The following is a 26409-nucleotide window of genomic DNA, read 5'->3' as shown; positions in this document are numbered from 1 at the left end:
TCTGAAGCCAGAAGCCAGGTGCTTCCTCCTGGTCTCCCATGCAGGTGCAGGGCCCAAGCACTTGGGCCATCCTCCACTACACTCCCGGACCACAGCAGAGAGCTGGACTGGAAGAGGAGCAACCGGGACAGAATCCGGCGCCCCGACCAGGACTAGAACCCAGGATGCCGGCTCCACAGGTGGAAGATTAACCAAGTGAGCCGCAGCGCCGGCCTCATGTAAATAAGTTTAAAAAAAAATTCTTCAGGAGAACATGCATAAGTTATCTGCAAATATTATGCTATTTTATTTAAGGAACTTAAGTGCAAGGTGTCCGGCGCTTAACAAATCTTCCCAGGCAGATGAATCAATTAAGTCACAGGCTTTTATTGGGGTTCCGCTCCCGGGCGAGGTTCCGCGGTCCCAACAGAGCAACAGAGCGGGGGCTGGGGAAGTCGCACGTCAGAGATTGGGAGAGCTCCTTTTATAGATTCAGGGCATGGGGGTTAAAGGTTGAGGCAGGTCTGATCCTCATTGGTTGACCTTTAGGCACCCGCAGGGACCTTGGCAAGGACTTTTCTTCCCCGAAAGTACAGGTAGAGACTTCTCCATTCCTGGAAGTATAGGCCTTCCTCCTTGCGGATCCCAAAGCTACCATTAAGCATCTCTGAATTTTCCATCTGCAGACACTGCTGGAACCCATTCCCAGAGAATACTAAGGGAAGACTGTCCATAAGAGTTATCTGCACTCCCATGTCATGCAGTATTTTATTCTTCGAAATTTCCATATAGTTTCATGAAGCAGTCTCATGCTATTTGGAAAAAAACAACACAAGGAAGTAGACAATTCTCTTAAAAAGAGGCAAGTCATTACATCTAAAGCTATAAATGTTGAAATACTCAAGTACTACAAAAAATTTTAGTATGATTCTCTTTTCTAACTTTTTTATTCCTCCTTTCCAGTTTCATAATTTTTTTTAATGTTTTTAAGATTTATTTATTTATTTGAAAGTCAGAGTTACACAAAGAGGAGAAGCAGAGAGAGAGAAAGGTCTTCCATTTGCTGGTTCACTCCCCAGTTATCCGCAACAGCCAGAGCTGTTCCCATCCGAAGCCAGGAGCCAGGAGCTTCTTCCCAGTCTCCCACACAGGTGCAGGGGCCCAAGGCCCTGGGCCATCCTCTACTGCTTTCCCAGGCCACAGCAGAGAGCTGGATCAGAAGTGGAGCAGCAGGGACTCAAACCAGCATTCATATGGGATGCTGGCGCTTCAGGCTAGGGCATTAACCCACTGCACCACAGCACCGGCCCCCCAGTTTCATAATTTTTAACAATCAATTTTATCAATTCTTCAATTTTATTAATTTGCTTTAACTTGTGTGTATTTACTAAAATATCTGCGAAGCAAGGTTTTATGTGAACAGGTCTTCTAAATGTCATCTTCTTTTCAATATCCTTCCTTAGATTCCACAAGTAGAAATTTTTTTCTACTGTATATAGGTAATGTTCCTACAATTAGCTCACTGTTCAATCCATTGAGACTTTGAAGGTTTTCTTCAGAGCCTAAAGGACAGAACTCAACGACTTGACATTCATTTCCCATTTACTTAAGAACAAAAAATTATGGAGTGTTTGGCACAGCAATAAAGACCTCACTTGCAATGCTCGCATGGCATTTCAGAGTGCCTGGATTAGAAGCCTGGCTTGGCATCTGAATCCAACTTCCAGTTAATGCACACCTAGGGAGGCAGCAGGTGACAGCTCAAGTACTTGGGTCCCTGTCACCCAAGGGAGACCTGGATGGAGTTCTAGATTCCTGGCTTCTTCCTGGCCCAGACTGAGCCTACCCAGCTGTTGCGGCATTTGAGGGGTGAAACAGAAGATAGAAGCTCACTTACTCGCACTCTAACTCTGCCTTTCAAATAAATAAATAAATATTTTAAAAATTAATAAAGGTAAGCATTATTCAAATCAGTATTAGGTGGCGTTGTCACACTCTCTATAAAGATAATATCCTAGTAGACAGTGGCTCTTCCACTCTCCTAAAGGTCACTGGAAGTGAGGGCTAGTGTTCCGGCCACAGTCTCTTCTACCTACAACTCAAAAAAATCAATTCTCTCAGGCAGTTTAAGACACCATTCACGGCTGGCGCTGCGGCTCACTAGGCTAATCCTCCACCTAGCGGCGCCAGCACACCGGGTTCTAGTCCCGGTCGGGGCGCCGGATTCTGTCCCGGTTGCCCCTCTTCCAGGCCAGCTCTCTGCTGTGGCCCGGGAAGGCAGTGGAGGATGGTCCAAGTGCTTGGGCCCTGCACCCCATGGAAGACCAGGAGAAGCACCTGGCTCCTGCCTTCGGATCAGTGCGGTGTGCCAGCTGCAGCGCGCCAGCCTTGGCGGCCATTGGAGGGTGAACCAACGGCAAAGGAAGACCTTTCTCTCTGTCTCTCTGTCTCTCTCACTATCTACTCTGCCTGTCAAAAAAAAAAAAAAATCTAAAAAAGACACCATTCACAATGTCATACTACTTCCGTACTTAACTGCCACTGATATTTACTGTTTCCCACTTCACTTCTTTTAAGCAGTCTTACATCACTCAAGTTTACTATTTATACCTCCAGCATGACTTCCAATACATGTCATCTATAGTAATCAAAATTATTTTCCAGATCATAAAGCAAAAATACAAAAAAAGCCACAGCTACACAAACATGAGTTGCGCACTCAGTTTAAGACAGAGATGGGAGGCTGGTGCTGTGGCACAGCGGGCAAAGCCACCGCCTGCAGTGCCAGCACCCCATGTGGGCTCCCATTCTTGTCCCAGCTGTTCCTCTTCTGATCCAGCTCTCTGCTATGGCCTGCAAAAGCAGTAAAAGATGGCCCAAGTCCTTGGGTTGCTAAGCCCACGTGGGAGACCCACAAGAAGCTTCTGGTTCCTGGCTTTAGATCGGCACAGCTCCGGCTGTTGCGGCCATTTAGGAAGTGAACTAGTAGATGGAAGACCTCTCTCTCTCTACCTCTGCCTCCCTGTATCTCTGCCTTTCAAATAAATAAATAAATAAATCTTGAAAAAAAAAAATGCTCACTGATCAAACATAAGCAAGACAGTCTATCATATTAGCTCCACTAGACAGAAAAAGCTCAGCGCTGTGGTGCAGCCACAGCCTGCAGCACCAACTTCCCATATGAGGTCCATCCCATATGGAGTCCCAGCTGCTCTACATTCAACCCAGATCCAGGCCAATGGACCTGGGAAAGCAGCAAAGGATGGCCCAAGTGCTTAGGTCTCTGCTACCCATGTGGGAAACCTGGACGATGCTCCTGGCTCCTTGCTTCTGCCTGGTCCAGCCCTAGCTGTTGTGGCTATCTGGTGAGTCAACCAGCAGATGAAAGATCTCTCTCTTTCTTTATGTCTCTATAACTCTTACACACGCAAAAAAAAAAAAAAAAAAAGAAAAAGAAAAAAGAAAAAGAAAAAGAAAAAGCACATATATAGAGAGTTGCTGTTGTGGTGCAGCAGTGAAGCCACTGCCTGCGATTCCAGCATCCCATGTGGGAGCGGGTTCATATTCAGGCTGCTCCACTCGTGATCCAGCTCCCTGCTAATTGCATGGGAAAAGCAAAGATGGTCCAAATGGTTGGGCTACCCACATGCAAGACCAGATGGAGTTCCAAGCTCCTGACTGAAGCCTGTCCATCCCTGGCTGTTGCAGTCATCTGGGGAGTAAAACAGTAAATGGAAAATATCTCTGTGTCTCCCTCTCTCTGTTACTCTGCCTTTCAAATAAATAAATAAACGGTTAAAAAAAAAATGGATGTGAGCATAGTTCTGAATCTGCTAAACCTATCTCACTATATAATGCTGTTTCAATGATATACATACATCTAAATATTGAGTCAAATATATTGAAGATACCTTTATATTCAATTTTTGCTTAGGTCTTTAACTTTTTCTCTCAACACCTCTTTACATAATGAAAACTGTTAAACGTTCAGCCTTACATGACTAACAACAAAGACCTATCACAGCAATTCAGATATGGAAAAATAGCTAAATATTAAGAACTAGCACATCAATTATGGGAAAAATGAAAAATGGGATGGCTCCTTGGGGCCAGCATTGTGGCACAGATGGTTAAGCCACCACCTAGCAATGGCAGCATCCCACATCAAATGCCATTTTGAGTCCCAGCTGTTCCACTTCTGATCCAGCTTCCTGATAATGTACCTCAGAAAGCAGCAGAAAATAGCCCAAGTGTTTAGGCCCCTGCCACCCATGTGGGAAGACCCAGAGGGAATTCTGGGCTCCTGGCTTCGGCCTGGCCTGGCCCAGCCCTGGTTGTTATGGTCATCTGGGGAGTGAATTAGCAGATGGAAGATTCCTAACTCTTGCAAATAAATAAAAACATAAATCTTGGGGCCAATGGTGATGTAGCAATTAAGCCACCTACAGTGCTGGCATCCCATATGGGCTAGCTGCTCCACTTCCAATCCAACTCCTTAATGCACCTGGGAAAGCAGTGGAAAATGGCACAAGTCTTTGGGCTCCTGCAGCCAAGTGGGAGATCTGGATGAAGCTGCTGGCTTTAGCCTGGCCTAGCCCTGTCCATCATGGCCATTTGGGGAGTAAACCAGCGAATAGAAGACTTCTCTCTCTCTGCCTCCCTTTCTTTCTCCCCATAATTCTTTCAAATAAATAAATATTTTAAAAATTTTTTTAAATTTAAAAAATTTTTTAATTAAAAAAATTTTAAAAAGAGTCCCACAAATACCATTCCAAGGAATTTGAACTGCATTCTAAAACTCCTTATTTTTGCAGCCAAATAATAAAGAGACTAATGAGACATAAAATGAACCACAGCTCTGAGGCCCTAATACTGACTATCCTGTGGCTTTCTAAGAAACCTAAAGATTTTCCACCTTTGTGTCTCAATTTCTTCATCTGGTACAGAAAGGACCTGGAACAGAATCTAGCTCACACTCCATTCAGTTTTGAAAAATTCTGTGACAGAGCCGGCGCCGTGGCTCAATAGGCTAATCCTCCACCTTGCGGCGCCGGCACACCGGGTTCTAGTCCCGGTTGGGGCGCCGGATTCTGTCCCGGTTGCCCCTCTTCCAGGCCAGCTCTCTGCTATGGCCAGGGAGTGCAGTGGAGGATGGCCCAGGTGCTTGGGCCCTGCACCCCATGGGAGACCAGGAAAAGCACCTGGCTCCTGGCTCCTGCCAGGATCAGCGCGGTGCGCCGGCTGCAGCGGCGGCCATTGGAGGGTGAACCAACGGCAAAAGGAAGACCTTTCTCTCTGTCTCTCTCTCTCACTGTCCACTCTGCCTGTCAAAAAAAAAAAAAAAAAAAAAAAAAAAAATTTAAAAAAAAATAAAAAAAAAAAAAAAAAAAAAAGAAAAATTCTGTGACAGCAACAAAATTTACACTTTAGGACTATCACATATGACAGATACATTTAAGGTAGGGGGAGAAATAAGAAGTAGCAAATACAGTGTAATCAAGAAAGGAAAGCGCCGGCGCCGCGGCTCACTAGGCTAATCCTCCGCCTAGCGGCGCCGGCACACCGGGTTCTAGTCCCGGTCGGGGCGCCGGATTCTGTCCCGGTTGCCCCTCTTCCAGGCCAGCCCTCTGCTGTGGCCAGGGAGTGCAGTGGAGGATGGCCCAGGTGCTTGGGCCCTGCACCCCATGGGAGACCAGGAAAAGCACCTGGCTCCTGGCTCCTGCCATCGGATCAGCGCGGTGCGCCGGCCGCAGCGCGCCGGCCGCGGCGGCCATTGGAGGGTGAACCAACGGCAAAGGAAGACCTTTCTCTCTGTCTCTCTCTCTCTCACTGTCCACTCTGCCTGTCAAAAAAAAAAAAAAAAAAAAAAAAAAGAAAGGAAAGCAAGTAAAAGCAAGCAGATATAACGAAAGAAAAGAACAAAAATAGCTTCCAATTGAAGTGAGGGTTATATGCCAAATTCTGCAAATTTGGACGTAAAATTTTGGGAACGGTATGGAGGCGCCTAAAAGGCATGAAAGCTGTAAGAAAAACCTGCTACTAATATATAGTCATCCAAATATGAAGTTCACAGAGCCTAACTGTAAAATGGAGAAGAAATTCAGAAAGTCAAGGTTTCATAGTTGAGGATGAAGGTTAACAGAAAAGAAAATTGAAGATGCCATGTGACAACACCTAGGAATTCCTCACTGTCCTTAACTGAATTAAGCTCAAGACTAAAATCAATCAGAATATTCAAATCTTCAATTTTACAAAAATCAGCAATGAACTGCTACTGTAAGGGTTTTCACTTTAGTTTTACTGTATCATCTTGTATAAATGTACTGATAGTTCCATATCAATTAGCTAGGAATTTTCAGAAAGTTAGCAGAAATGCAAAATAAGTTCAAATAGCAAACAGATTAAATGGATTAACTAAACAAATCCATGAGAAGTTATACACATAGAAAAAATTACAGTGGCAATTTTTGTATTGGCCTGAGGAGAAACTTCATCAGAAATACAGGCATGAAGACTACAATACTTCATTGAAATTGAATAATTAATGTTTTTCTGTGGTATGATCATTGATGTGACACTGGTCTCTGATACATATATACCTGGCAGTATTTCAATAGGTTTTTTTTTTTTTTTTTTTTTAAGATTTATTTATTTGAAAGAGTTCCAGAGAGAAAGATAGAGATTTTCCATCTGCTGGTTCACTTCCCTGATGGCTGCAATGGCCAGGAACCAGCCTTGGCCAAAGCCAGTAGCTTCTTCCAGGTCTCCCACATGATACAAGGGTCCAAGCACTTGTGTCATCTTCTGCTTCTTTTCACAAGCCATTACCAGAGAACTGGATCAGAAGTGGATCAGCCCGGACACCCACCAGCACCCATACAGGATGCTGGTGTCACAGGCAGCAGCTTTATGCCACAACACTAGCCCCAGGTGTGTTTCTTTAACAGAGTAAAATTGACACCTATACTATTATCCTCATTAAGTCTTTTTAATGTTCTTTACTGAATTTTTGTTCCCCAATTATATTTAAAGAGGAATCTGGGTGTGGAGTATATGGGAACTCTGTATTGCATCACAATTTCCATTTGTAAACTGAAAACTATTCAGAAATTTAAAAATGTAAAAAAAAAACAAACAAAAAAAACAACCAAACCTTTGTGGAGGAAAACAGGTAGTAGAAGCTAACTCCTTTTGAACTTTTGAAGTGGATTTGCCTTAGCAAATTGCTTAGCCAACAATGGGAACATTGGTGAATTCCTAACAGACCTGTACCTGAGTGGACTAGTCTCCAACCATTGCCCAGCTTCTTTATTCGTTTGCAGAGTATGTGTATATATATATATATATATATGATTTATATATATGATTTATATTTATTTAATTTATATATTTATTTATATCATATATTTATTTATGTATTTATATAAATATAAAATCACCAGATACTGTTACAATCTGAAAAGAAAAAGTTTCCTAGGGGCCGGTGCTGTGGCACAGCGGGTAAAGCTGCCACCTACAGCCTCAGCTTCCCATACGGGCACCATATTGAGTCCCAGCTCCTCCTTTTTTTTTTTTTTTTTTTTTTTTTTCCAAATAACTGGTAGGCCGGCGCCGCGGCTCACTAGGCTAATCCTCCGCCTAGCGGCGCCGGCACACCGGGTTCTAGTCCCGGTCGGGGCGCCGGATTCTGTCCCGGTTGCCCCTCTTCCAGGCCAGCCCTCTGCTGTGGCCCGGGAGTGCAGTGGAGGATGGCCCAGGTGCTTGGGCCCTGCACCCCATGGGAGACCAGGAAAAGCACCTGGCTCCTGGCTCCTGCCATCGGATCGGTGCGGTGCACCGGCCGCAGCGCGCCAGCCGCGGCGGCCATTGGAGGGTGAACCAACGGCAAAGGAAGACCTTTCTCTCTCTGTCTCTCTCTCACTGTCCACTCTGCCTGTCAAAAAAAAAAAAAAAAAAAAAAAAAAAAAAAAAAAATAACTGGTAGCAAATTCATTTTCTTTTTTCTTTTAAGATTTTACTTATTTGAGAGGCAGAGTTACAGAGAAGCAGAGGCAGACCCAGAGAGAGAGAGAGAGAGAGAGAGAGAATCTTCCATCCACTGGTTCACTCCCCAGACGGCTGCAATGGCCAGAGCTGTGCCGATCGGAAGCCAGGAGCTTCTTCTGGGTCTCTCACACAGGTGCAGAGGCCTAAGGACTTGGGCCATCTTTTACTGCTTTCCCAAGCCATAGCAGAGAGTTGGATCAGAAGTGGAACAGTTGGGACTTGAACCAGAGCCCACATGGGATGCCAGCACTGTAGGCGGTGGCTTTACCCACTATGCCACAGTGCCGGCCCATGCTCCACTTTCAATCTAGTTCTCTGCTAGGCCTGGGAAAGCAGTGGAAGATGGCCCAAGTCCTTGGGCCCCTGCACCTGCATGGGAGACTCAAAAGAATCTCCTGGCTTTAGATCAGTCCAGCTCTGGCCATTGCGGCCATTTGGGAAGTGAACCAGCGGATAGAAGACCTCTCTCTCTCTCTCTCTCCCTTTCTCTCTCCTTCTGCCTCTCTTTAACTCTACCTTTCAAATAAATCCTTTAAAAAAAAAAGTTTTCTATTCAGAATACATGTAGTTAACACATACTTTAATTGACCCAAGAATAAAAAGAATTTAACTTTAACAGAAATTTCAAACTGATAATCAACTCTAATAACCTAATGATTAGCTACAAAGGCAGCTTTAAAAGGACAGAAAGGAGGCCAGCTGGCACTGAGGCATAGCGGGTAAAGCCTCGGCCTGCATTGTGGTGTAACAGGTAAAGCTGCTGCCTGCAACACCAGCATCCCATATGGGTGCTAGTTCGGTTTCAGCTGTTCCACTTCCAGACCTAGCTAAGCAGGGGAAGATGGTCCAAGAGCCTGGGCTCCTGCCACCCATGTGGGAGACCCAAATGAAGCTACTGGCTTTGGCATGGCCCAGTCCCAGCATTGTGGACAGCTGGGGAGTGACCCAGCAGATGAAAAATATTTGTATCTCCCTATCTCACAGTAATTCTTTCAAATAAATAAATCTTTATATAAAAAAAAAACCTTCATAAAGTAGCCCAAGATACAACACTTAGAAACTAAGACATTTTAATTAAAACAACATCACTAGACAGTTTCATTTAGGACCTATTCCAGGATTTTTACAGGAAAGTTAAAACTGGATACTAACAAAATATCTGCCTGCTTACTTAATGAAGTCACGCTTCGTCAGCCAAATTGGAGGTTTTGAAAAATTTTGATTAATGGCAAGTCCAAGAAAATTTACATATTTCATACAGCACAAATAAAATTCTGTTCACAGAACCTTCATACTTGGGATCTCTTTTGCCATATACAGAAAGGTAAGACCTACATTCACTAACAACTCTGCCCTCTGACAAGTTTATAAACATTACTGTCATCTTATTCAATCTTTTTTTTTTTTTGGACAGGCAGAGTGGAGAGTGAGAAAGAGAGACAGAGAGAAAGGTCTTCCTTTTTGCCGTTGGTTCACCCTCCAATGGCCGCTGCGGCTGGTGCATGGCGCTGATCTGAAGCCAGGAGCCAGGTGCTTCCTCCTGGTCTCCCATGTGGGTGCAGGGCCCAAGGACTTGGGCCATCCTCCACTGCCTTCCCGGGCCACAGCAGAGAACTGGACTGGAAGAGGAGCAACTGGAACAGAATCCGGCGCCCCAACTGGGACTAGAACCTGGTGTGCCGGCGCCGCAGGCGGAGGATTAGCCTAGTGAGCCATGGCGCCTGCCCTTATTCAATCTTAAAATAAACGTAAGTACTACACCATACATCCAAATAATTACAATGCAAACATTAAGAGCCGCAGATAACAGATTTCTACCATAATACCTATTTTATTGGTATATTACAGACATGAATCTAAAGCAAATACTATGCAGTAAAAACCAGCTAAAACATGTTTAGTTTCCCAAACTACAAGAATATAGCATTTGCTTCTGGACACAAAGTAGTTGCTAATAATTCCCAGTCCTATTTAATCAAAACTTGGTCAACCCCAGTTTTCTCATTATTTAACACAGAGAATGAGCTCTAAATTATATTTATCTATAATAATTATTTCATAGTATTTTCCACTGCTTCAACTACTATCCTTTAATCCCCCAAAGCATAATTAATTAAAATAAAAACCCTAAGGTATCTATTTTTTTTTTTTTTTAAAAAAAAAAAAGGTCACCTAGATAACTAGAACACTCTAGTCAAAGACCAGTGTCTCAGGAACTGACCTCAAATTACAAAACTGATAAGTACGAGGCAACAAAGAACTGGTATAAGTAAAAATATATTCAAAGTAACAAAATAAGCTGCAAATTCCCTGGGAACTCAAAACCTGATTCTGTGCAGTATTTGAGAAACATAATTCAAACTCCTAAACACTACTGGCTTATTATCTTTAAGTAATAAGTGCAAAGCTACAGATGAGCTTAATGTTTTAAGACTCAATCACTAAGTCAAAAAATGGTTAAAAATGGAAGGGGGGGGGGCTGGTATTGTGGTACACAAACTTAAGCCTCTCTCCCCACCCAAACTCTCCAATGACAGCATTCCACATATCTGAATACCAAGTCCCAGCCGTTCCACTTCCAATCCAGCTCTCTGCTAATGAGTCTGGGAAGGTAGTGATGATGGCTCAAGTACTTGGGGTCTCTGCCACCCTTGTGGGAGGCACCAAAAGGGTTCCAAGTTCCTGGCTTCAGCCTAGACCAACCCCAGTCACTGTGGCCATTTGGGGATTGAACTAGCAGAAAGAAGAGTTTCTCTTATTCTCTCAAGTAAATAAATAAATCTTAAAAAATAAAAAATTAGGGGCCGGCAATGTGGCGTAGCAGGAAAAGTCACCACTTGCAGTGCCAGCATCCCACATGGGCTCCACTTCAAGTCCCAGTTGCTCCACTTCTGATCCAGGTCTCTGCTATGGCCTGGGAAAGAGGTGAAGATGGCCCAAGCCCTTGGGCCCCTGCACCTGCATGGGAGACCCAGAAGCTCCAGGCTTCTGGCTTCAGATCAACTCATTTCAGGCTGCTGCGGCCATCTGGGGAGTGAACCAGTGGTTGAAGGTCCTCTCTGTCTGCATCTCTGTAACTATACCTATAAAAAATTTTTAAAAAATTCTTCCAGATCTTTCTTCCTCCCTCCTTCCCTGTCACTCTGCATTCCAAATAAATAAACGTTTTCTTCCAAAGAAAATCAGGAAGAAATTTATTAAAACAGATTCAACATTTTTTATTGACTTTATTTTGAAAAAGAAATTCTTCTGACCTTATTTTGACAATGTAAATGTTAATTTACTGCCTTTACAACTATTTTATCTTTTACTTCTGCCTGGTAATAAAATTCTTTAGTCTGTTTGTCTACTTTCAATTCAAACAGAATAGTCACATACAGTTCTTCAAGAAGCATGGCTTTTAAATACATTTACTTTTAAATGTACCTTCTGAATACAGACATCTTGGCATGGCAAATATAGTACAATGAGTGGCTGCTAACTTAGAATGAAAACGTAATCAACTTAAGGTATTTAAAAACCATGAAACCACACTTGCAAACACAGCACTGGCAAGCATTTCACCATCCCATGGATAGCCTCACTCCACCTTTACAGTACATGAGTTCAGTAGCCTGACCTGGCTGTGATACCGCAGTGGCTGTAAACTGAGTAGCCCATGGCGGATTCTTCTGTCCTCCAAACTGAGCCATGATGCAAGGGGGAAAAAACCTCTGCTTGTTTGTCTTCTACAGCAGCGTCCTATTAAGAAAAGATCCACATTTTAAAGTTCAACCAAACTATCGATGTCACAAAAAGAAAGAAAATGCTCCGTGTATCAAGGATATCTTCCCAAGAAGAAATGACTGGAAGACGGGGAGCAAATGAAAATTTGAAATGCAGCAAAAACATTTTTACATCAAGCAGATCACCAAAAGTACACTGTTTTTTTAAAAACGACTTACACTCTTTTTTTAAAAAAAATGGACTGTCACATTTAAACCGAAGACCATCCGCGGTCTCGACCCAATTGCTTACAGTTAAGTTCACAACTCTACATTGGAAAACAGCCTGCGTGTTTCTCTTGGCAATGAGTTAAGGAGGGGAGGCCAAGGTTAGAGCAGCGCTGAGATCAATAACGGAAACAGGACGAGACCCCAAGTAAAGGGATTTAAGGATCTCATCTAACGAACATCGCCGTACTTTCTCGAGTAGCAAAGGGAAAGGGGCTGGGGGCGCTTCTTTTCTCCCTCTCCTCGAGGGGAAAGGCAGTTGAGATAACGGATGCCTCTTCAAGAACCGCTGCGAGGACCCCTCCCCCCCAAAGTCCGGCCAGAAGAGGCGAAGGTTTCCGCCCGCGCATCCCCCTCCGCCGAGCACCGCCGGCCAGCCCCCGGCCATCCATCTTCCTGCGGTCTTCACTCCCGGCGGGCCGCAGGCCTCGGGAGACAAAACCCACCGCTCCGCCACATGGGGTGAAGCGCCGACAGGGGGCTACTGCGAGCCCTCGTCGCCTCGACCCGCAGGCAGGTCGGAAAAAGCCTCCGTCCCCCAAAACCCGCACCACCGCCGGCCGCCCCGATGCCCCAGGCCCGGAGGCTGGGAGACTACAACCGCAGCCGTCTCGGCGGCCCGGGACGACTGGCCGCAGCCCCGCCAGGCCGAGGCCGCGGGGCCGCGGGGCAGGAGCGTGGCGGTGGGGGAGGGGCCGGCCGCGCGGGGCCTGCTCCGACCCGCACAAAAGGGACCGCGTCCCTCCCGCCCCAGCCCCACGAGAGCCCCACCGTCGCCGGCCCGCGGAAGCCGTGCCACCGAGACGATCGCTCCCAGCCCTTCCGCGGATCCGATAGGACGTGGAGAACCCCGGCTCGGCCGCCCAACGCTTCAACTGCGCGTACCAGACCTTCACCTGAGTCGGGTCCCGGCTAACACCGAAGCCATTTCAAACCCGTCAGCCTCAGGCGCATGCGCCGACTTCCCCCTCTTCCTCTGCGCGCTCCCCTCCTCCACATCTCCCGCAAGAACGGCGCTTACGGGGCGACGTTGTACGTGCGCGCTCCCCGGCCGCCCTCAAGACGACTTGCCTTGGACTCTGCTGCCGGATCTGGAGCGCGCCTTGGAAGGGTTACCTTGGCTTCGCTAAACAATGAGCAGGGAACGTCTCTGCGCTAGCGAGGGGAGGGAAAGGCTTCCTTGAGGGTGGCAAAGCAAGTAATGGCGGTCACGTGACTCCGTGAGGACAGCCGCCATTTTGTGATTTTTTTTTTCCCCCTTCCAGTTAAACTTACTGGAACAATAAACACATCCCGTTAGCACCCTAACACTTTTTAGGGTAATACAAAGGATATTTGCATAACATTGAACTTAGTATTTAAAATATAAGTATTCTAACGTGTACAATTCAGTGGCTTTTAGTGTAAACATGAGATTGTGCCAACATCACCACCACTACTACCAGAACCTTTGCACCACCTGAAAAATAAACTCATGCCCCTGCCCTCCGCTCCCCACAGCCCCGATAACCTCTACCTTCTTTCTCTCTCAGGATTCGCCTACCCTGGACGTTTCATTTAAATAGAATCATTCAATATGTGGTCTTCCAGTTCTTTAGACATTCATCAATGTTGCAGCCAGTATCAGTGTTTCATTCCATTTTATGGCCTATATTCCTCTTCTTTCTTGTTTTTCCTTCCAGATGTAAGGAAACTCCCCTTCCATGTAAACTATCTGTAACTTACAATTCTGTAATGTTTTTGAGCAAAGATGAAGAAGCAATTTTTCTCATGGCAAGATCTAGCCAGAATTCAGAAACTATTAGTGGACATTCTTATTTTAGTGGCAATACAGTAATTTGCTTCAATTTATTTGGAATCTGTTCTCTTTGAAACAGTACACAAATAAAGACACTGATTATAATAGCAAAGCTTTCATTGGCGAGTCATAATTTCAGATACAGACTAAACAACGTTATGAAACTAAGATTGACCTTAGGAGCTCTCAGAAAGAAAAAAAAACTCTCAGGGGAAAAAAAGGATCTCAAAAAAAAAAAAAAAAAAAAAAAGACTGGTGCTATTTTATTTTTGATGATTTTACTTATTTGCAAGGCAGACAGGAAGACCTTTCCATCTACTGGTTCACTCCCCAAATGGATTCAAGAGCTGGAGCTGAGCCAGGAACAACATCTAGGTCTCCCATGTGGGTGGCAGGGAACCACGTACTTGGAACATCATCTGCTGCCTTCCCAGGTGAATTAACAAAAAGATGGATAGGATGCCAAGAATCAGGGGACAGGAATGGTAGACTCTTCCATCTAACGTTTCACCCCTCAAAGACCACAACAGCCAGAGTGGTGTTTGGCCAAATCCCAGGAGCTTGGAACGGCATTGCAGTCTCCCATATGGGTAGCAGGGGTCCAAGCACTTGAGCCATCATACACTGCTTTTCCAGGCGCGTTAGCAGGTAGCTGGATCTGAAGTGGAACAGGTGGAACTGGAACCAGTGCTCATAGGGGATACCAGCAACAGGTGATGGCTGAAGTTCTTGGGTACCTACCACTCATGTGGAAGAGATTGGGAAGGAGTTATTAGCTCCTGGGTAAAGGCTGGCCCAGATTCAGCTGCTGTGGACTATTAGGGAGTACACCAGAGGATGGAAGATCTCTGTCTCCATGTTTCTCCTTTCCGGTCATATAGTAACTTCTCCCACTGTGCCACAATAACCAACGCCAGATGATAGTTTGTATACATGATTCCCTTGCATGGTTACCTTACCAGTGGGTAAAGAATGTCACTTTCTAGAATACTTTGGAATTTAAGAGTCCTCCAAATCTATAGGTTATTGAAGGCAAAGTCTGATGGCAAAGCTTGGCTTCCCAAGGGCTTTTTAAAAGTCTGATCTGAGGGGCCTGTGCTGTGGCACACTGGGTTTAAGCCCCGGGCTGCAGCGCCAGCATCCCATATGGGTGCTGGTTCAAGTCCTGGGTGGCTCCACTTCCCATCCAGCTTGCTGCTATTGCCTGAAGGCAGTAGAAGATAGCCCAAGTCCTTGGGACTCTGCACCTGCATGGGAGACCTGGAAGAAGCTCCTGGCTTTGGATCAGCCAAACTCCAGCTGTTGTGGCCATTTGGAAAGTGAATCAGTGGGTGGAAGACCTCTCTCTCTCTCACTCTGCCTCTGCCTCTCTGTCACTCTGCCTTTCAAATAAATAAATAAATAAATCTTTTTTTAAAAAAGTCTGATATTCCTTATGAAAAGTTTCAGCAAAGAAAACTTTAAAATGGCTATATGATCCAAAATTATTCTTGTAGTCATGTAATGGGCCATGTTTACTGAGATTACCTTTATTTTGCGAACAAATTAATCTTACCTTGAATATCTTTGTTATGGAGTGTTTGTAGAGAGAAAACACTTTACAATGGGAAAGCTAGGGCACACACATGTGAATATCAAATTCTGCTCTTGGGAGGTCAGCATTATCATACAGTGGGTTAAGCTGCTGCCTGCCACACTGGCATTGCATATGAGCACTGGTTCCAACCCCACCGACTCCACTTCGGGTATAGCTCCGTGCTAATGTGCCAAAAAAAATCGAAAAGTGACCGAAGTGCATGGGGCCCTACCACCCACATGGGAGACTCCAGTGTAGTTCTAGGCTCCTGGGTTCAGCCTGCCCCAGGCCTGGCCATTTGGGGAGTGAACCAGCAGATGGAAGAACCCTGTCTTGGGGCTGGCACTGTGGTGTAGCAGGTAAAGCCACCACCTTCAGAGCCGGCATCCCATATGGACACTGGTTTGAGTCCCGGCTGCTCCTCTTCTGATCCAGCTCTCTGCTATGGCCTGGGAAAGCAGTAGAAGATGGCCCAAGTCCTTGGGCCTCTCCACCCACGTGGGAAGACCTGGAAAGAAGTTCCTGGCTCCTGGCTTCAGATGGACCCAGCTCCAGCCATTGTGGTCATTTGGGGAGTGAACCATTGGATGGAAGATCTCTCTGTCTCTCTGCCTCTGGCTCTGCCTCTCTGTAACTCTGCCTTTCAAGTAAATAAATAATCTTAAAAAATTTTATCTTAGGGGCTGGTGCTGTGGCACAGTAGGTTAAGTTGCAGTCTGCAGTGCCTGTATCAGATATTGGTAACAAAGCAACTCCCAGCTGCTCCACTTCTGATCCAACTCCCTACTAACATGCCTGGGAAAGTAGTGGAAGAGGACCCAAGAACTTAGGCTCCTGCACCTAAATGGAACACCCAGAAGGAGTTCAAGGCTTCTGTCTTTGGTCTGGCCCAGCCCAGACCAATGAGCCATATGGGGAGTTAGTCAGCAGATAGATGATTCTCTCTGTATCTCTCTCTCTCTCTCTCTCTCCCTCCCTCTCTCTGTAACTGCCTTTCTTTCCTTCGTACTTCTTTCCTTCCTTCCTTTTTATTTAAAGATTTATTTATGAGGTTGGCATTGTGGCATAGAAGGTTACCTGCAGTGCCAGCATCCCATATGGGCTCCAATTTGAGTCCCGGCTGCTCCACTTCTGTTTCAGCTCGCTGCTAATGCACCTGGGAAAGAAGGTAGTGAAATGGATCGGAAGTAAAGCAGCTGACACTAGAACTGGTGCCCATATGGGATCCTGGTATTGCAGGAAGCAGCTTTACCCTCTATGCCACAAGTCCAGCCCTAGTAACTGCTTTCAAATAAAATAAAAATAAATCTTTAAAAAGTAAACAAAAAATAATCCTAGGGTAAGGAGTGAGGTAAGAGTCCAATGTTTTTTGTTTGTTTGTTTTGGCTACCTGGTTGTTCTGGTTGTTGAAAAATCCTTCATTTTCCCCAATAATTTGAAATGCCACCTAGGGCAAGTGTTATGGTACAGTGGGTTAAGCCACCGCTTGGGACACCTAGATTTCATATCAGAGTGCTGGTTTAAGGGTGTCTATTGTGCTTCCGATCTAACCATCACGCTAGTACAGCCTGGTCATCAGAACATGATGGTTAAATGCTTGGACCCCTGCTGCCCACATGAGAGACCCAGATGGACTTGTAGGCTCATGGCTTCAGCCTGAGCCAACTCTGGTTATCGTGGGCATTTGGAAAGTGAACAAGTAGGTAGAAGATAGATCAATTGATCGATCTATCCTTCGAGTAGATGAATATAAGTAAACAAAAAATTTTAAAAATCATTTATTAGATCTTCATTACTCTTGTACCTACACTTCCCAAAAACATCACATGTTCCGTAACAACAGCTGCACAGTTAGAGGCCATGCGTGTGATATGAGCCCAACATCCATGGCCACATTTTAAAACTGAATCCTAGGAAATATCTCACATTTGGAATACAGGCCACTATGGAATCGTCTCTAAACCTAAGCTTTTCTTTGTTTATTTTGGCACTAAGTGACTTGCTTTGGCATCATTTATATTTTGACTTATCCTTACGAAAGGGATACACTTCAGCTGTTGAATTTGTGAAAGCCCAGCTGCTCTTTCACTGTTTTTATGTCTGGAAACCTGTGCTTGGCAGATGCAGCATCTTCAGCACGCATGAGCTGAAGGCCATGAGTGGGAATGGTAAGTATAAGGCTACTGACAGCGTGCATATGGTGTTTTGGCATCTCATCCACCTAAAAACTGCTTTGTAAGATTTACTTATTTATTTGAAAGGCAGAGTTACACAGAGAAAGGGAGAGACAGACAGAGAGGGAGAGCGAGCTTGAGATATTTCATCCTCTGGTTCACTCCCCAAATGGCTTCAATGGTTAGGATTGGGTCAGGTTTAAGCCATGAGCCTGGAACTCCATCTGGGTCTCCCACATGGATGGCAGGGGCCCAGGCAATTGGGCCATATTTTCTGCTTTCCCAGGTGCATTGGCATGGAGCTGGATCGGAAGTGGAGCAGCTGGGACTCAAACAATTTCTCACATGGAATACAAGCATCACAGGCAATGGCTTGACACACTGCACTATAAGCCTGGCCCCAGTCTAAAATTTATATCAGTACCCTGATTTCTTGGAAACAGAAAAAGTGCATTTGTTTGGAAACTGGCAGACATGGGCCCTTAATCCAGGGGAAGTGACATTCAACTGAATCCTAAAGAATGAAGAGTTGCCTGGCTACGTGGAAGAGGCAGTCACTGGTGACCTCAGCAAGTGTTGCTAAAGCAGAGATCTCTTATCAGGTGAATATCTTAAAATATACTCAACTATATATAATTTTACACAAAATACATAATTTGTAATGTAAATGTGAATGTCTATTTATTTTTAGGTTCTTGAAAGGCAGAGTGACACACAGAGTGATACAGAGATCTTCCATCCACCAGTTTGCTCACCCAATATTCACAACAGCCAGGGCTAGGCTAGGCCAAAGCCAGAAGACTCAAGTGCTTGGGCTGCTGCCTGTCAGAACACACAAACAGGAAGCTGGGGTGGAAGCAGAGCATCCTGACTGCAAACCAGCACCCCAGTGTGCGACTCAGGCATCCCAAGAGGGGGCTTAACTTGCACACCACAATACCCGCAATGTGAATTTTAAAGGATCTTTATATTTTTGCTTTTGAAATTATTTTGCCACATCAACTAAATTATAATCAAATCACATTTCCTTTTAATCTTTAGGAAAATATGGCAATTCTTCAGAAGTAAGAAAAATCCAGGGAGCCAGTGAAGTGATGCAGAGGATTAATCTGCTACCTGCGATGCCAGCCTCTCGTATAGGCAATGGTTCCAGTCCTGGCTGCTCTAATTCTGATCCAGAACCCCTGCTAATGTGCCTGGAGAAAGCAGTGGAAGATGGCCCAGGTGCTTGGGTGCTCATCACCCACATGGGAGACCCAGATGAAGTCCTAACTCCTGGGTTTGGCCTGGCCTAGCTCTGGATCTTTTGGGCATTTGGGGAGAGAATCAGTAGATGAAAGCTATCTCTCTCTTTCTGTCTCTCTCTCTCTCTTTTTCTAATTCTGCTTTTTGAATAAGATAAATAAATCTTAGAAATGAAAAGAAGAAAAACCCAACCTACAGATTATTTTCAATGTAATGGCATTTTTATGAAGTAAATTAGAAAACTAATGAAAAAGTTTCATTTTTTTCCTTTTCTTAGAAATAAAGCCGGCGCCGCAGCTCACTAGGCTAATCCTCCGCCTTGCGGCGCCGGCACACCGGGTTCTAGTCCCGGTCGGGGCGCCGGATTCTGTCCCAGATGCCCCTCTTCCAGGCCAGCTCTCTGCTGTGGCCAGGGAGTGCAGTGGAGGATGGCCCAAGTGCTTGGGCCCTGCACCCCATGGGAGACCAGGATAAGTTCTCGGCTCCTGCCATCGGATCAGCGCAGTGCGGCGGCCATTGGAGGGTGAACCAACGGCAAAGGAAGACCTTTCTCTCTGTCTCACTGTCCACTCTGCCTGTCAAAATAAATAAATAAATAAATAAAATAAAAAAATAAAACAGCCCCAAATGTAAAAATTTAAATACCCACTAACTGATGAGTGTTTCTTCCTCTCCTTGTAACTGTTATCTCTCAGATTTAAAAAAAAAAAAAAAAGAAAAGAAATAAATACACATTTAGTTTCATATGGAAAAATTTTGACTTTAATTATCTGTTTAAGAAGCAGACAGACAGAGCTTCCATCTCCCAGATCACTAACCAAATGCTGATAATGCTTGGGGCTGGGCCGCCCTGACATTGGTAGAAAGGAACCCATTCCAGGTCTCCCACCTGGCGGGGGGGGGGGGGGCAAGACCCCAACTACTTTTAAATTTTTACTTATTTGTTTTCAGTTTTTTTGAAAAACAGAGACATATTTTTTTGTCTGTTGGTTTACTCCACAAATGCCTGAAATAGTTTTGGTAGGGCCAGGCTGAGACGAGAAACCAGGAACTTCAACTGGGTCTCCCACATGGGTGGCAGGGACTTAAGTACTTGAACCAACATCCTGTGCTGTCTCCTGGGGTGCACATTAGCAGGAAACAGGGTTGGAAGAAGAAGCAGAACTAAAATGCAGGCAATTTGATATGTGCATCCCAAATGATAATTTAAATGGTTGTACCACACATGTCCCCTCCTCTTGAAATTCTTTTTAAAGACTATTTATTTGAAACAAAGAGTGACAGAGAGGGATGGAGGGAGAGAGAGAGACAGAGGGGAGAGAGATCTTTTATCCACTGTTTCACTCCCCAAAAGGCCGCACTAGCAGGAATGGGCCAGGCCAAAGCCAGGAGCCCAGAGTTTCATCTGGGTCTCCCATGTAGGCAGCAGGAATAACTGAAATATCTTTCTTTGCCTTCCCAGGTACCTTAGCAGAGAGCTGGGTCAGAAGCAGGACAGCTGGTACTTGAATCAGCACTCCAGTGTGGGATGCTGATGTCACAAGTTTCGGCTTAACTTGCTGTGCAACAACTCTGGCCCCATGTTTTCAGCTTCTTAAAAAATATTTATTTATTTATTTAAAGATTTTATTTATATTTGAGAGGTGGAATTATAGACAGTGAGAGGGAGAGCCAGAGAGAAATGTCTTCCTTCCGTTGATTTACTCCCCAGATGGCCGCAATGGCTGGAGCTCTCCCGATCCGAAGCCAGGAGCCAGGTGCTTCTTCCTGGTCTCCCATGTGGGTTCAGGGGCCCAAGCACTTGGACCATCTTCTACTGCTTTCCCAGGGCACAGAAGAGAGCTGGATTGGAAGAGGAGCAGCCAGGACTAGAACCAGTGTCCATATGGGATTCTGGCACCACAGGCGGAGGATTAACCTAATACGCCACAGTGCTGACCCCTATTTATTTATTTGAAAGGCAGAGTTACAGAGAGAGGGAGGGACACAGAGAGAAATCTTCCATCCACTGGTTCACCCCAAATGGCTGCAATGGCTGAGACTGGACCAGGCTGAAGCCAGGAGCCAGGAGCTTCATCCAGGCCTCCCATGTGAGTGCAAGAGCCCAAGCATTCCCAGGTGCATCACCAGAGAGCTGGATCAGAAGTTGAGCAGGGGCCAGCACTATGGCTCAGTAGATTAAAGCCCTAGCCTGAACACTGGCATCCCATATGGACACCAGTTGGAGTCCCAGCTGCTCCACTTCGGATCCAGCTCTCTGTTGTGGCCTGGGAAAGCAGTAGAAGAAGGCCCAAGTCCTTGGGCCCCTGTACCCACATGGGAAACCAGGAAGAAGCACCTGGCTTTGGAACAGCTCAGTTCTGGCCATTGAGGTTATTTGGGGAGTGAACCAGTGGATGGAATCACGCTCTCTCTCTCTCTCTGGCTCTATTTCTCTCTGTAACTCTTTCAAATAAATAAAATAAACCTTAAAAAAAAAAAAGTGGAGCAACTGGGACTCAAACTAGCACCTATATTGGATGCTGCCATGCTGGCCCCCACCTTTTAAAGTTTTAATTCACAGTTTTTCTGTGTTACATTGACCTCTCCTCTCCTTTTTCTTTTTTGGATTTGATTTCCACAGATCCTTGGTTTTTGAGTCAGATTGGGCTATTATCACAAAGTAACACAGGCGATTAGTTTCTAATAAACAGAAATTTATTTCTCTCAGCTCTAGGGGCTGAAAGTCCACGATCAAGTGTCAGCATGGTTGACACTGAGAAGTGACACAGGCCTGGTTAACACTGAGAATTGTGCCTTTGCAACTGGCCCTCCTCTACCCCACCTTCTTTGTAAATGAGGGTTGGGATGCTGCCACTATGCCACAGGACTTTGGACCATTCAGTCTCACTAGATAAGAAGGCATCATGACCATATAACTCGTGACTGTGTTGTTTTCAGCTTTGAACATACAGATTCAATAATCCGTCTCTGGGTACAGAATAGCAAAGCCTCGCCAGTTCCATTCATGAAAGAATTTATATGCAACAGGTAAGGAAAGAGAAAAAGAGGGTGTTTCCTCCTGAATTTACATTATGCACTAAAAGTCCTACCTGTCAGTGATCCAACAAAGAAAGTAAAATTAAATAAATATCATTATTGCTTCCTTTCCGCTGTAGGCCCGAGTGGTTGCCTTCGAAATGGGCAAGTTCATGAAACCCGGGAAAGTGGTGCTGGTCCTGGCCGGACGCTACTCGGGACGCAAAGCCGTCATCGTGAAGAACATTGACGATGGCACCTCGGACCGCCCCTACAGCCACGCTCTGGTGGCCGGAATTGACCGCTACCCCCGGAAAGTGACAGCCGCCATGGGCAAGAAGAAAATCGCCAAGCGGTCGAAGATCAAGTCTTTTGTGAAAGTTTATAACTACAATCACCTCATGCCCACCAGGTACTCTGTGGATATTCCCTTGGACAAAACCGTGGTCAACAAGGATGTCTTCAGGGACCCCGCTCTTAAACGCAAGGCCCGACGAGAGGCTAAGGTCAAGTTCGAATAGAGGTACAAGACCGGCAAGAACAAGTGGTTCTTTCAGAAGCTGCGGTTTTAGATATGTTTTGGTTCCACTCATTAAAAAGTTTAAAAAAAAAAAAATAAATAAATAAATAAATATCATTACTAGTCTCAAGTGTGAAGGAGGGGCCGGTGCTGTGGAGAAGTAGCCTAAGCCTCTGCCTGCAGTGTTGGCATCCCATATTCCATACTTTCATCATTCTATTATTGAATATTTTCATTGTTTCCAATTTTTTACTGTAATAAACCTAAAGTGCTGGACTGAAGGGCTGGTATTGTGGTGTACAGGCTAAGTTGCCACCTCTCAATGCCAGAATCCCCTACTGGGCATAGGTTTGGGTCCCAGCTGCTCCACTTCTGATCCAGCTCCCTGCTAATGTCCTGAGAAAACAACAGAGGACAGCCCAGTGTTTGGGCCCCTGCACCCACGTAGGAATGAAGCTCCTGACTCCTGGCTTTGAGTTGGCTCAGTCCTGACTATTGTGGCCATCTAGGGAGCGAACCGGCGGATGGAAGATAACCCTCCATCTATCTTCTGTCTCTTTCTCTCTGTAATTCTGAATTCAAATAAATAAATCTTTTAAAAATTATATATATACACACACTTTAATAGTGAATTCATGCCATTAGTACAAATTCAAAGAAGTGCAAAAGGTATTAGAAGGAGAAAAATTTAATGATCTCCCTACTTCTGATTGTCAAGTGTTTATTGCTCAGGACAAGATGGTCTTGGTTATTAGCAGTACAATAACCAACTGACTTGAATAATAAATAGTGCATTTTATGGCATAACAAGGGGGCCAGAGATGAGTTATTCTAGGGTTCACAGATTCAGCAATTCAGTATCAGAGTTCCAGATCTGTGCGGTTCTCAGAGCTATCCCTCATAGCCTGAAAAATGGCTGCAGATGCTCAGAGAATCATGACTTTTCCAAGTAGTAGGGACAATAGCTTTGAGTCAAACAATTCGACTTATTCTAGGAACTGTAGAAGCTCAGGGTGGCTGGAGCAAGGTAAATGAAAGCAGACAGGTTGGCAAGAGCTGGGTTCCCCAGAACTTTGTAGACCAAGTAAGGGATCTGCCTCGTATCAGGTGCAAAGGGGAACCATTGTAGTGTTTTAAGCAGAGAAATGTCACAACCTAAAATCTGTTTTTGGGAAGCCGGCGCCATGGGTCACTTGCTGTGCTCACTTGCCATGCCTGCGGTGCCAGCATCCCATACGGGCGCTGGTTCTAGTCCAAGTTGCTCCTCTTCCAGTCCAGCTCTCTGCTGTGGCCCGGGAGTGCAGTGGAGGATGGCCCAAGTGCTTGGGCCCTGCACCCGCATGGGAGACCAGGAGGAAGCACCTGGCTCCTGGATGAAGCTCATAACTCCTGGCTTTGCGGCCTGGAGAAGATTATCAGGATAAATGTTTTATAGTTATGGATGCTTACTTAGAATATTTAATTCTTACATGATGGATGTTTAATTAGAATGTTAGATGAGCTATCACACAGCAAGATAACAGAAAAGAATATATATATATATATATATATATATATATATATATAACCAAATTGATAGGCAGTTCAGGGGTATAGATCATCCAAGGAATGAGGTACCTTCTATTTTCCTTCCTTCTTTGTTATTATTATTAAGATTTATTTATTTGAGAGCAGAGTTACAGAAAGAGGGAGAGGGAGAGAGAGGTCCTCATCTGCTGGTTCAGTTCCCAGTGGCTACAAGGCTGGAGATGGGCCAATTCAAAGCCAAGAGCCAGGGGCTTCTTCCTGATCTCCCATGTGGGTGCAGGGGCCCAAGCACTTGGACCATTTTCCACTGTTTCCCAGGCCATCAGGAGGGAGCTGGATCAGAAGTGGGGCAGCCAGGACTCTAACTGCTACCCATATGAGATGGCAGCATCACAGGCGAAGGCTTTGCCTTCTATTCAACAGGGCCAGCCCACTTGTTCTGCCATTCTTGAGTGTTGCCCATTTCTGTTTGGTCATCCTAACTCACCTGATACTGTCTTCCTTCCAATTAGCGAGAAGAGGGCCAAATTTCATTCACTGAAAAATGTAGGCTGCAGCTGCACAGCTAAAACCTGAAAGGAGTTGAGGTAGGAGCAGTGTGGAGGAGGGGGAGAGTGCGAAGTTGTGACTTTTTATTTTTTAAGGTTTAATAATTTGTTTGAAAGGCAGAGTAACAGAGAGGCAGAGAGACAGAGAGAGGTCTTCTATTCACTGGTTCACTCCCCAGATGGCCACACCAAGGAGAGGGAGGGGGCAGGCACTGTGGAGCAGTGAGCGAAGCCACCACCGGTGATACAGACATCCCATGTGAGTCCCAGCTGCTCCACTTCTGACGCAGCTCCCTGCTAATGCTCCTGGGAAAGCAGTGGAAGATGGCCCAATCGCTTGGACCCCTGCTACCCACATGGAAGACCTGGACAGAGTTTTAGGCTCCTGGCTTCGGTCTAGCTTTGGCTATTGCACGCATTTGGCTGAACCAGTGGATAGAGAATCTCTGCCTTGCTTTTTTTCTGTAACTCTACTTTTCAAATAAATAAACTTTTTTTAAAAAAATAAGAGAGTAAGGCTTTAGACGATATGAATTTAGAAGTAACATTCTGTGATACTTGCTATAATATCACTACAACTCTTTTGCTGGTTTCATTTCATGTGCTAAAAAAAATTATATTGGCATCCTATATTCAGGTTTCAGTCTACTGGAAAAATGATAAACCCGAGGGAGGGAAGAAGTCAGCCAGACCTGAGTTGACTGACAGCTCTCCTGGTTCCTAGGACTGGGAACTACTGCAAGCTTCAGGAGGGATCTGTAGAAAGGGGGTTGCTGAGAGTCCTTATTTAAAAGCATCACAGTGGGAATGAAGTAATTTGCATAAAATGCAAATTTTTTGGCACACAAGGAATCCATAAATGCTCACCATCTTGTTCTATGCTTAATGTTTTCCATACACCTGGCCATTTCCAAATACTAAATCTCAGTACTTTGTGGTTACAATATGTGAACCTTATTGGATGTGAACATTTTAATTTTTTTTTTTTTTAAAGATTTACTTGTTTATTTGAAAAGCAGAATGAAAGAGACATCTCTCGCCTGCTGGTTCACTCCTCAAATGCTCACAACAGCTGAGGCTAGGTGAGGCTCAAGCCAGGGGCCAGGAGCTCCATCCAGACCTCCCATGTTGATGGCAGGAACTCAAGGGCTTGGGCTATCGTCTGCTGACCCTCAGGTACATCAGCAGGCACTCCAGGATGGTGTGGAGGTGTCCCAAGTGGAGGTTTAACCCATTGCACCACAACACTTGCCCCCTGAACTTTTTAAAAAATTATCTTATAGAGGAAAGAAGAATTAGACTACCAGGTGCAAAATAGAAGTATAAAATTTATTTAAAACCACCCACAAAGTTCTGTGTAATCAGGAATGATACAATTTGCAATAGTTTTTTTTTTTTAAAAACTCATGACAAAGATTTAAAATATATTTTCAATTACAGTATTCATTTAGCCTTATTCAGTTAGAACAATTAAGAAAAAGAAACTTTATGCTCTAAACAAATGACACACAAGGAAAATATAATAGACAATTTCCACAACTATCTTTACATGTATGTTTCAATACTAGTACATTTCAATGCATTTTGCTACATAAACATGAAATCATGTACAACTGCTGTGCACCAAGATTTAGCTTAATTAGATCTTTCAAGTAACATGCAATTCCAACTCACAAATCTTCAAGTACTGCTAGTAAGTGTTCCCTTGCTGCAGAGGACTAAATATTGACCATGAGTTGAAATCATGATCAACCCTTTCCCTTCTACATGGTGAAGTGCTTTTCTTTGAATTGTTTCCTCCATGTATTAAGAACGAAAATGGATATTTGTGGAGTTTTAAAAGCATTTCCTTACTAACTTATTTCAATGTTGGGAATATTTAATACAGTAGGACGGCAAAAAAAAAAAAATCAGAGGTAAAAAATAAATAGTAAATACATCCAGGGAGAGAACAGTCAGCTACGGAAAGGAATTATTAATTTATGA

The 26409-nt window shown here is 44.8% G+C and overlaps 1 protein-coding gene and 1 pseudogene across 13 annotated transcripts in view; one reads left to right on the top strand and one right to left on the bottom strand.

Moving 5' to 3' along the window:
• The window catches only part of CCAR1 (cell division cycle and apoptosis regulator 1), a 53248-nt gene extending 40003 nt beyond the window's left edge, over window positions 1-13245 (bottom strand). For 3 of the 12 annotated variants that reach the window (XM_089314967.1, XM_089314960.1, XM_089314964.1), the window contains exons 1-2: window positions 12789-12961; window positions 11645-11766 (exon numbers count right to left, since the gene is read on the bottom strand). In XM_089314967.1, coding sequence (XP_089171093.1) covers window positions 11645-11717 — 73 coding nt within the window. In that variant the 5' untranslated portion in view covers window positions 11718-11766; window positions 12789-12961. Of the gene's footprint in view, window positions 1-11644; window positions 11767-12788; window positions 12962-13088 lie in introns of those variants that run through there. The other 9 variants (XM_089314957.1, XM_089314962.1, XM_089314966.1 and 6 more) reach the window with 5 other exon arrangements.
• An 8726-nt stretch (window positions 13246-21971) lies between these two features.
• LOC100347177 (large ribosomal subunit protein eL27 pseudogene) lies at window positions 21972-22460 on the top strand (annotated as a pseudogene). The gene has a single exon (XR_016222223.1). The product of XR_016222223.1 is annotated as a large ribosomal subunit protein eL27 pseudogene (transcript).
• Window positions 22461-26409: the final 3949 nt, after the last annotated feature.

This window comes from Oryctolagus cuniculus, chromosome 15, assembly GCF_051225735.1.
Source record: "Oryctolagus cuniculus isolate XC-2025 breed Fujian yellow rabbit chromosome 15, ASM5122573v1, whole genome shotgun sequence".
NCBI classification, from domain to species: Eukaryota; Metazoa; Chordata; class Mammalia; order Lagomorpha; family Leporidae; genus Oryctolagus; species Oryctolagus cuniculus.
This window is presented reverse-complemented; position numbering and strand designations above follow the sequence as displayed.